Source organism: Mauremys reevesii, linkage group 26, assembly GCF_016161935.1.
Source record: "Mauremys reevesii isolate NIE-2019 linkage group 26, ASM1616193v1, whole genome shotgun sequence".
In the NCBI taxonomy this organism is placed as follows: Eukaryota; Metazoa; Chordata; order Testudines; family Geoemydidae; genus Mauremys; species Mauremys reevesii.
In genome coordinates, this window is record NC_052648.1 from 4,486,161 (window position 1) to 4,497,075 (window position 10,915).

The 10,915-nt window shown below is 57.6% G+C and overlaps 1 protein-coding gene across 6 annotated transcripts; it reads right to left on the bottom strand.

Moving 5' to 3' along the window:
• Positions 1–2,016: 2,016 nt before the first annotated feature.
• LOC120391507 (CTD small phosphatase-like protein 2-B) lies at positions 2,017–10,112 on the bottom strand. Of its 6 annotated transcripts, none has more exons than XM_039515159.1 (11): positions 10,004–10,111; positions 8,694–8,905; positions 8,398–8,532; positions 7,898–8,012; positions 7,705–7,810; positions 7,431–7,517; positions 6,766–6,798; positions 6,112–6,191; positions 5,904–6,030; positions 4,505–4,600; positions 2,017–3,729 (listed from the first exon to the last, which is right to left on the bottom strand). In XM_039515159.1, exons 2-11 carry the CDS (start codon positions 8,854–8,856, stop codon positions 3,667–3,669), a joined length of 1,005 nt encoding a protein of 334 aa, XP_039371093.1. In that variant the 5' UTR covers positions 8,857–8,905; positions 10,004–10,111; the 3' UTR covers positions 2,017–3,666. The 6 variants fall into 6 exon arrangements, with proteins under 6 accessions (XP_039371093.1, XP_039371092.1, XP_039371095.1 ...); XM_039515158.1 differs by having other exon boundaries at positions 6,766–6,828; positions 10,004–10,110; XM_039515161.1 differs by lacking the exon at positions 7,431–7,517 and having other exon boundaries at positions 6,766–6,828.
• Positions 10,113–10,915: the final 803 nt, after the last annotated feature.

Here is a 10,915-nt window from a genome sequence, read left to right on the forward strand (position 1 = left end):
AGCTGATGAACTCTCAGGACCCTAAAACCAGCACCTAGGGAATGTAACTGGGTCTCAGGATTGTCCCCCCTGTAGCACCCATGTCTCAGAGCTGGGGCCTTGGGTCCAACTAATTGCACTGCTTGGGTGTGTAACTACCCCAACCGTTCCTTTGCTGTACCATGGTCAGGTCCTCACCCCTGCCCAGCACCAAAATGGTTAAAGCTGGTTCTCTCCATGCACAGCCAGCCAGTCCCAGCCCAGCTCTTAACTTGCAAGGCGTGTTCCCTCCCTAGATCGCAAAGCACAGTGGGCCAGTCTTACCGTCTCTGTTTTTACAGAGGGGAAACTGAGGCACAGATGGAGTGACTCACCCATGTCAACTCAACCAGAGTCTGTGGCAGAGCCAGGAATCAAGCCCAGGTCTCCTGAATCTTAAGCCCTCATGCCCATCCGTCTCACAGGACAGAAGCTTGGCCTCTGCGGCTGCCTCTCTGCCTAGTTCAGAGCTGCCTCGCTCATTGCCATCTTCCCCTAACAGCAGGACTCCAGGGGGGAGGCCAAAGCAGAGAGGAAGTGACTTGCTCAAAGGCCCCCAGCCAGTCAGGGTAGAGAACCCAGCTCCCCTGGCCCTGTCCTGGTTGTAAGGGAGGGGAAGCAGCCCTGGCTAGAGAGGAGGTGTCTCACTGCACTGGGGTGGCTCGGGTAGCAGCCTCCTGCCGGAAGCATGGCCCCTGTGCAGCTGGGATTTCTCTCAGTGCCCGGGGCACTGGTGGGGGAAGAGCAGGACTGTTGGTGGCTACCGGTTCTCTTCCCCCCCCCCCCCCAATTGCTTTGAGAGCTGGGCTGAAATCCTCCAGGACGGGGTGATCTAAGGGCTTCTCAGACAATAGCGGCCTTTGTTCGGCAGCGGCCATGTGCGCGGTGTTGAGCCCAGCAGAAGGGGGGCTGGGGGCTAGGATAGAGTTACACAAGCCGGTGGTGATGGGATCCGGCTGGATTCCACAGAGGGCGGCAGGGGCAGGGCTGTGGGCCCAGGCAGCCAGTGGCCACAGGGCTAGTTTGGGCAGCTGCTTCCCACCTCTGGCTACTGGGTTTTGCAGCCCCTTGTGCATGGGGAGGAATGAGATGGAGGAGGAGGAGGAGGAGGAGGAATGTCTGGTGGTGACTGGGAGAGGGGGCATTCCTCAGCTCCTGGAACAGGATGCAGCCCCTACCCCAAGGCCCCAGCTCCAGCCTGCCCTATGCCAGGAAGCCCCCCCCCCCCCACCCTATTTCCCAATGGGGAGAGAAGGCAGCTAGGTCACAACCCAAGTCTCCTTCAGAAGGGAGAGGCTGGCTCAGTAACCCACCCGTTCCAGACCCCCCCAGCCTGGGGCAGGGGCACGAGCTGTGGGGACTGAACCTGGGACCTCTGGGTCTAGCAGCAGGAGCCTCTACCTGAGCTCAGGGACCCAGTGTGGCTGGTTCGTGAACCTCCCTGTAGCCCAGCCAGAGCTCCCCACCATGGGGGCAGCGCCAGCCCAAGGCTGCAGCTGGAGGGGGAACTTGTGCTTATTCCAGCCAGCAGCAGCCAGGGAGCAGATGGCTGCACCTGTGCAGACACCTCCTGGAGACAGCTGGGGCTTCCCTGGTCTGGCCAGCCCTGGCTCAGACATTTATTTAACAGGGATGGCCTATCAGGGATGGGCTAGACAGTATTTGGTCCTGCCATGAGGGCAGGGGACTGGACTCAATGACCTCTTGAGGTCCCTTCCAGTCCTAGAGTCTATGAATCCCTGGCTCAGCAGCAGGGCAGATTGTCTCTGCTGAGGTACCAGCTACTCCTGCAGGACTGGTGCCCTCCAGTGGCTACCCCACATCTAGCATCTTACAAGGCTGGGGCTGCCTCCAAGCCAGCAGCCCTTTGCCACCAGCAGTGAAGAGCGTTTCCCTCTGGCACGTGTTCTGCAGACTAGGACTGAGTTGGGTTCAGGCCATTTGCACTAAAGCAGGCAGCTGGGGGGTGGGAAGAGAAAGGAAGCAGCACAGCAGAGATGAGGAGTTGGTTTTGGTTTTTATTAAACAAATATTACAAAGAAAGAACTTTTCAAACAAAGTTACAAGAGTCCAGCTGGGAATCTCAGCGCACGACACTTAAAACAGGGAGAGCACAACGCAAAAACCTCTTACTCCACCCCAGCCTTGGGGGAGCCAGGCACAAGGGCTGCACACCTGCCCTGCAGGTGGATGATCATGAGGGAGGTGTCTGGGGGGACAGGGAGGGAAGATCAATGTTTTGCCTGGAAAGAGCTACTTGGTGCAGCTGAGTTGGAGGGTCCTTTGCTGACCCACCCCAGCTCCTCGGCCCCAGGGAATGGCCTTGCTGAACTCAGCTCCTAGCACTGGCGCCAGTTACGCCTTTGAAGCTCCGGTGGCTCACTGCAGAACCCGGACTAGGTGATCAGAGCGCCAAGCTCCTGGGGAGGCCTGTGCCAGCCAGCTCACCCAAGCAGCTCAGTTCCCAGTATGGTGGGGAGGCACGTTGGCAAGACAGTGGCATGCAACAGATTGAAAACTGAAAGCCAAGGCTGGCTGCAAGTCCTGCCAGGGACAAAAATTCCCCTCCCAGCTTCCCTCTGTACAGCTCAGCTCTCCCCCCAGGACCCACCCACCCCTGGAGTGGCTACAGGGAATGCCTGGCTTGCTCTCCACTGACCCACCCAGGGAGAAGAGTGAGGCCTTCAGTGAGTTGGGAGAATTCTGGAGGTGAGCTACAAAGAGACACAAGAGGCAGGTGCGAATGTACCACTAGAGAAATCTTAGCAGCAGGCAGAGCTGCACAGCCAGCAACCATTGCCCTGGGGCCCAGCACACTGTGATGCTAGACTGTAGCCACTCTGGGGCAGCAAGCCTTAAATGCAGCCCTCTGGCTGAACAAACGGTCTCAGAGGTGGGTTTTTTAAAAGCTGTTTTAAGGACACAGGTTTCAAAGCCAATACAAACTAGCCCAGCTTAATACAAAGGCGACAATAGAATTGAAGTGGAGTTTACCTTCAGCCATTTGCATTTCTCTCAGCTCAGAGGCTGGTCAGTTTCAACTGTTTCTACTCGGTTTCACTTTCAGGTGCTCATGTCCTGGGAACTTGCTGCAATGCTTGGGTTGCAAAGGGCTGCAGGGAAGTTGTTGCTTTGGAAGGAGACAAAGGAAGGTTCCCTCTGCAGTGTGGAGAGCACGTAAAGGGGATGCTTTCAAAGGGTCTTTGTTTGGGTTAATCTTGGGGTGGGGTGTGTATATTTTCTTAACTTGAGTCCAGGTGCCCATCTGGGACACATTTAAGTGGCCTGATTTGTCAGAGGGTGAGTGAAAAAAAATCAGCCCCTTTAAGAGGTTCAATTTTGAGGGTCCAACTTGAGAAGTACTTCGAGGCACTAGTAACTTCTGAACTGTAGATCTTGGGGGTCAGATTTGGATTTCCCCAGTAGGAAGCTGCCCTCTGCACACGGGTTGCCGAGCTCCATTTTCCCAGTTGGCTGTATGTGGAGAAGGAGAGTATAGGTAGGAGGGGACGGAGCAAATGTTTGCGCTGTCACTGACTGGAACCGGGCAGCAGTGCTGCACTTTGTGCCTGGGACATTTGGGAGCAGCCCGTCAGGACAGACATCTGGGAAGGGGTTTTCCCTCCACACCCAGTCCCTGGGCAGATGTCAGTCCACAGCCAGTAGCCTGCAGAGTCGATATTTCCTCCGGATTTCGGTGCGGACGTCACCCTGCGGAAGAGGGATTTCCAAGGTTACAGCTCAGGTGGGCCTGGTAGTTCATAGCCCCGGCTAGGATGACCAGATGTCCTGATTTTATAAGGACAGCAGGGCCACCCAGAGGGGTGGGGGTGGGGGCAAGTGGGGCAATTTTCCCCAGGCCCTGCAGGGGCCCCCACAAGAATATAGTATTACAACTTTATGAAAGGGGCCCCCAAAATTGCTTTGCCCCAGGCCCCCTGAATCCTCTGGGCAGCCCTGAGGGACAGTCCCGATTTTTGGGTCCTCTCATAGGCTCCTATTACCCCCCACCCTCGTCCCAATTTCACATTTGCTGTCTGGTCACCTTAGCCCCAGCACCTCTTTCATCACAAGTTAAGTGCAGCAGGTGAAGTGTGCAACACTCCCCAAGGATCCCCCACAACGTTGGGGAGTCCTTCAGTGGACCAGACCCTGTGTGTGTGCGTGGACGTGGCATGTTCTGCCATTGCATTACCGGGCCATTATTTCCTAAGCAGATGGACAGCACCATGGACTCCTGAGGCTGACAGGAGCTGATCCTGCCACATTATTGGTAGATCAATAACCCTAGATTTGTGCAGTGGAGTGGCACTAGGAACCATGTCACTGCTCAGCTGGGGGCCTGTCTCCATAGAAACAGGGCACAGCTGAGCCCCAAGGCACAGGGTGGGCCAACGCCCATGAAAGGCAAGATCCCATCCAGCCCCTTCATCAGCCAGGTTAGAGGGATATTGACCGAGCTGGCTCAGCACGCTCATCTCCTTACCGCTTGGCTAAGCTTCCCCAGCAGCGGGAGGACACGCAGCAACTCCTCGTCCTGGCGGTCTCCCAGCCAGCCGGGGATCGGGATCCAGTTGGAAATCTGCAGGGAGGGAAGAAGCATTGGCTGTCCAAGAACCAGTCCATCCCACCAGCCAGGGTGCAGTTAGCCAGGGGAATGCTGAGAGGTTGAGATCCAGGGGCAGGAGTGGGGAGAATGTACCCTGAAGTGCAGAATCCTAGAGGTGTGGGGCTGGAAGGAACCTCAGGCAGTCAGCGAGTCCAACCCCCCTGCACTGAGGCAGGACAAAGTCAACCTAAACCATCCCTGACGGGTGTTCGTCTAACCAGTTAAACCTCCACTGATGGGGATTCCACCACCACCCTTGGAAGACTTGTGGGACCCATTAGATACACCCTCCCCGTTGGGCAGGGGGTCACTGATAACTTGGGTATCAGTTGTGCACCAGCCATTAGCAAATTTCCTCTATCACATTTCCCAGGTTTGAGAGTTTCAGGTGAGATGGGGTGTGTGCGCACACCCCTATTCCTTCCCCCCATCCACTAGGCCAGTAACCCCAAGCCAAGGACATTGGGTTGGTTTGGTTTGGTATGATTTGTTCTTGACAGATCCAGGCTGGCTAATCCTCCACATGCTCACGAACAGATTGTTTAGAATTTGGTTCGGTATCTTTCCAGGGAGTGATAGTGAGGCAGGGTGGTTCAGAACTTCCTGGGTCCTCTTTGTACGCCAGTCCTCTGAGATCTCACCCATCCTCCAGGAGTCCTCGGAGAATTGCTAACGGTTCTCAGATTGCTTCAGGCAGCACTATGGGCAGGCATGGCCATATACAGGCCAACACCCCAGCAGGACCTCAGCTGGGAAGGCTGCAGGGTGAGGATCAAGCATGGGAGACCCTGGTCTTTAGGAGGGGGCTCAGGAACCTGGCCTCTTGGGGTCTCTAATTCCTCTGACACTTGAGGTGTTTGCTTTCAGGGGAATGCCAGAGCGGCAGAGTGTAGAATCCAGCCAGGGCATCGTATGTGGGGCAATTTTTACCTTCAGCAGCCTAGCCTTTCTGGGTATTGTTTAGCTGTTGCATCACACCCCAGAAGTGGCTGCATTCCAGCAGCAGGGTGTGTGTGACTGTTTGCAAAGCACTACAGGAACCTCAGGGATGAAAGGGGCTAAAATGACCCTTTTATGCTTTGGACAGGAAGCACACCTCACCTATACCCTACAAGACATTGCTCCGCTCGGGAGGTGGGGAGGGTGGTAGGTCTCTGACCCACTGCATGGCCCTGGGTGGGAATGAACAGGCAGAGGGTCTCATTGCCTTTGGAGAGCTCACCCCCATCTTGTGCAGGCAGAGCAATTCCAGCTGCATCCAACACCCCCCAGTTACCTGGTAGGGGAATCCTTGGAGCGAATCATCCAGGGCCACTGTCCTGGCCAGGTCTCTCTCCAGGATGGAAAGGTCCTTCACATAGTAACCCTGCACGCAGAGGCAGTCCTGCTGATAGAGGCGGTGCCTGGGAGGGAGAGGTCAAGGCAGGATGTGAATCAGAGCAGGAACAGGGAGGAGACATGCACCTCTTGCCTGAGACAATCACCTGATCAGCTTCTTCTGAGGGTCCAAGACATCCAGGATCTTCTCTGTGTAGTCCTGCTTCGCGGTGGTGAAGACAAAGATCTGGGGAGAGTGCGTGAGCAGGGCTTGGGAGTGGCTCCCCACAGCCGTGTCTGGGCAGCTCCCAGACACAAATGGTCTGGGAGCCCCAAATCACCCCTCACTCCCCATCCTCAACCCTCCTCCCTCAGGAGCACCACCGGCTGTTACCAGTGGGGAGCCAGAGGTACAGGTAGGGTGACCAGATGTCCTGATTTTATAGGGACAGGACCAATTTTTGGGTCTTTTTCTTGTATAGGCTCCTATTACCCCCCACCCCCATCCTGATTTTTCACATTTGCTGTCTGGTCACCCTAGGTACAGGGAGATGAACCGACGTGGGCACACAGGGAGTCAGTGGCAGAGAGGGGGTTGACCCAGTGATTCCAGAGATGAGCCCCCAGCCAGCTTCCCTTCACCACCCATCCAGACAAGCCCATGGGCCTCCGAATTCAAGCCTGGCTTTGGATCTGGATTCTGCAGCTGGGTCCTCTCCCTATCGCAGATGCCCCAGCTCCCTTACACCTCCTCCCTCCCCCCAGCACATCCGTGCAGCGCCCTGGCTGCTGGAGAGGGAGGCCATGGGCCCAGCGGGTACCTCGTAGGCTTTGGCAAGGGTTTCCAGGAACTCCTGCACGTGGGGGCGCAGCTTCATGTAAACCTCAAGGAAACCAGGGGGCAGGAAGCAGGGATCAGTATTGATGGGTCCAGCCTCCATCCCCTGCACTGTAACTCCCCTCCCCACAAAAACCCTCCAGCATCTCCTGCTCATTCAGCGCCAGGGACTGACGAGGCAGCGAATCGGCTCAAAGGCCCATCTAGCTGCGGAGCTGGCTCCAGACACTCCAGGAGGATGGAGCAGCTCCTTGGTGTGCAGGATAAGCCTACTCCTTCCTGACCCCCCCATGCAGGCTCAGCTTGTGCCCTGAAGCATGAGGATCAGTAGCTCTTGCCATTAGGCTTTTAGCCACTGCAACTACAGATGAAAGTGAATATCCCCCCCGCCCCCCCTTCCCAGGCAAGGCCACAGAGTCTGATCAGCACAGGAAGGCTGCAGGAAAGGACAGAGGCGGGGAAGCCAGATTAACAACACAGCTCTCAATCCCCATCTAGTGGGCGGATCAGGGATGTGTTGAGGAATGGGCTGATCTCCCCACTACTGTCCTCACTGCCACCTCCAAGGTAGATGAGCCCCTCCAGCTGCCCCCCCCATCCCAAAAAATCACCCCCTAGGCTGCTCGGCATCCCCTGCCAGGCACTAACCTGATAAACGTCCCCCTGGAAGTCTGTGAGGAAGGTGCAGTCCGCATCCTGGCTGGATGTCAGGGAGCAACAGACCAGGATCCCCTCCTACAAGCAGGGAGCATGGAGCTGCTTTTAGTACCCTGACCACATGCGAGAACCCCCCAGCAGCCCCACCCCCCCCAGCTGGCGCAGCAGCCAGGATGCACTGTATGGTGACGCCAGGCCCACAGGAGGGATTTGGTTCCTTTAGGACGTGCCTGATCCCTGCAGAGACACCCCCCCCCCAGCTCACCAGCTCCAGGACCAGGGTGCTCTCAGGGGTGCTGCGGGTCTTGATGGGAGTTTCTTTCCTGGGGGGCTTCTGGCTAGACCTGGGGGGCAGGGCCTTGTGGATGAAGCTGGATGTGGGGAAGCAGAGAAAGGGGATTGGAGCCTCAGGGGTACAGTCACCCCCCCACCCCTGGGACAGTGAGCTCCATACTCACGGACTCAAGATACCAATTTCCTCTGGCTCATCCGGCGGGAGTTCCCCAAAATACACAACTCCACCTGGGGGCTGAGCTCCAGGCCTCCCTCTCTGCACCCAGGGGCTCTCTGGCTCTGTAGGGACAGAGGCCTGGCTTCAAGATGGCCCCCCATCTCCATGGGGACCAACTAGGACTTTGGGGCACCCAATGGGGCAGTGCCCAAGGACACACATGCCAGGGCCCAGAGCCCGCAGGCCAGGGCTGAGGGGTCCCAGTCCAGTCAATGTCCATGCAGCACAAACACTAAATCCCCAGGGTCACAGCAATGGCCCCCCAGACAGCTCAGTGCGGGCCAGACCCTGGACCTCCCCACACTCAGCTGCTGTCTGAGGGCTCCTGGATGGCGGGCAGTGCCCAAGCACCCTTGCCAGGGCAGCCAGCCCCACGCACCAGCCCCGAGGCAGGGCACGGGAGTGCCCAGTCATCAGGGACCCAGCAATTCCTCCAGCCTCACTTACCCTCCGCGCCCAGGGGAGAGAAGCAGACAGCGCCCAGGGGTGGGATCTGGAGGGAAGCCGCCTTGCTTGCTGGGCTGGATGGGCACCGTTCAAAATGAACCTTCACGGCCCTTCCCGTCAGCGGGGACATGGGCTCTGTGGGAGGCAAAGGGGGCAGGTGGTTACAGCCCATGGGAGGTGGGACCCACAGAAGAGTCAGCACAAGACGCCAGCTATGAAAGGTGCTGGGTACTCCATGCCCTTGAGGGAGGGGGGAGCCCTGGGACACCAGCCCTCCCTAGCCAGAGCTCCCTCACCGGTAGTGCTGTCCTCTCGCCAGCCTCTCCACCGGCTCTTCCCCTCTCTGGGGGCGCTCGCCTTCCGAGCTGGGGGCCCCAGATCCTCCACGCCGCCGCTGGTCTCTCTGGGGCTAAAAGGCTTCTTCACCCGGGGCGTGATCTTACCCGAGCGCAGCATCATGGTGCGGACGGGCAGCTGGGGGCGGTGAGGAGACAGAACCACCCAGACCCTTCAAACAGCCCACCCTGCATTGTTAGCGGGACCAGACTCAAGAACACTCGGCCCCTTCTCCAGGGATCTCAACGCGCTTCACAAACAGTGTTGGGAAAATGCCCCCCTATTCCCCACCATAGACAGACCCTCGCGAGCGACTCGCCTGAGAGATCCAGGCCTTAGCTGAGCCCAGGAGCTGCAGCAACGCTTGGCAGAGAGTCGCCCCCGGAAACACAGGCTGAAGCGCTTGGAGAGGAGCATTTCAAGCCAGCAGGGCACCAAGCAAGTGCCTTTGGAGTCAGAGAGAGAAAGGGGCCAGGACCCCCAGAGGAAGCACACAAGAGCCAGGACCCAGCAAGCAGGAGCTAACACTGCACCGTGGTTATAGCCAGCGCCCTGCCTGGGAGACTCAGTAGAGAGGCTAATGAATGAACGCAGCCCAGATCTCCTTCTGGACAGGGGAGGCTTGCTCCCAGGCAGGGAGACCCACGGCTGGGGGGCGGGCAGGGAGGCACAGCCACATAATAGCTGCCTGGTCACTGCTGTGCCTGCCCCAGCCAGAAGGGGTCACACAGCCCTAGTGCCAGCCTATATGAGCAGTAAAGTCACTTTGGTATCAGTCCATCCCCAGCAGCCATATCTGAGCCACTCTGCAGCACACCCAGGTGGGCACAAACAGGGCTCTGATTTGCCATCAACCTGCCCCTAGCACAGGGATTCCCACAAGTTCAAAACAGCCACTTAGCCCTGGTGCAAACACCTGCACAGAGGGCAGATCTGTGGGGAGCCAGGCCTCAGGAGCCAGCCAAGGGGACTCCCACCTATCACCAGCCTCAGGCAGGGCTAAACTCCTGCCAATGTCATGATGTACCACAGGAGGGATCCCCATCAGGCCACTGCCTTTTCCCAGCTATGTGCATCCCCGTGATGCAAGCGTAGCCCAGAGGCTGGGGAGCCGTGTCTGCTCTGATAAACTAGACAACCCAGCAACAGGCACTTCAGAAAACCAGCCGCTCATTGCACCAAACGGGACCCCAGGTACGGCAGAGCCAGCATCTTGTTCAAGTCTCCCTGAGGCCTGAAAAGCCACAGCCAGAGAGACCTCACCACTCACCTAGCCAGGGGGGACACAGCACCCCAGGGCCTGCAGTCAGAGAGGACAAAGCCCCCCCAGGAAGCTGTTTTATTGGCAGGGTTGGTTAGTAATGCAGCCCAGCTGGGTTTGCAGGTAATCTTGGTGCATTTAAAGGGACGGGAGCTTTTAAAAATAAATCAGCCCAACACACAGAGCCGGAGACTCAACCATTCAAGCACAAAACAAATAATGCAGCCCAGCTTTCTAATGGGTGCCCCGGAGTGCATGCTACGGCTCATGAGCGCGAGGGGTTAATAGCACTGGCTGGGGCAGTAACTTAGGCAGGTGTTTGAAAACTTCACCCACACGGGTCTTAGGATGTACCTCGTTCCTGATCCGCAGCTTCCAGTGCTATTCCAGTTCCCTCACCCCTTGCCCTGCCACTGCCCCCAGTCCTGACCCACAGCCCCTGCTGCTATTCCAGTCTTGGGTCACCCCCCCCAGCCCTGCCAATGCCCCTTAGTCCTGACCCTCCAGTGTGGAGCCCCTCCCTGTAGCTCTGCTGATGCCCCTCAATCCCTATCCACAGCCCACCCCCCGCCCCATTCAAGTCCTGGGGTTTGTCAGCAGCAGCAGCTGCCGGGCGTGCAAATTGCTGTGGTGTTTTTCCTGCTACGATGAAACATCCATGCAAGGCTGGGTAAAGACCCAACAAAGTCATTGCACTTTTGACCTAAACCAGAAATTAAGACATAAGGGGCAGTGGTGCCTAGTGGTTGGGCATGGCAAGGCAGGATTCTGGGTTCTGTCCCCAGCTCTGGTGTGGCCAAGTCACTTCCCCACTCCGTGCCTCGGTTTCCCCATGTGGAAAACAGGGACACGCTATCCCACAGAGGGACTGCGGGGCTGCGTCAATGTCTGAGCTCCTGGGATGGCGCATGCTCTATGCAA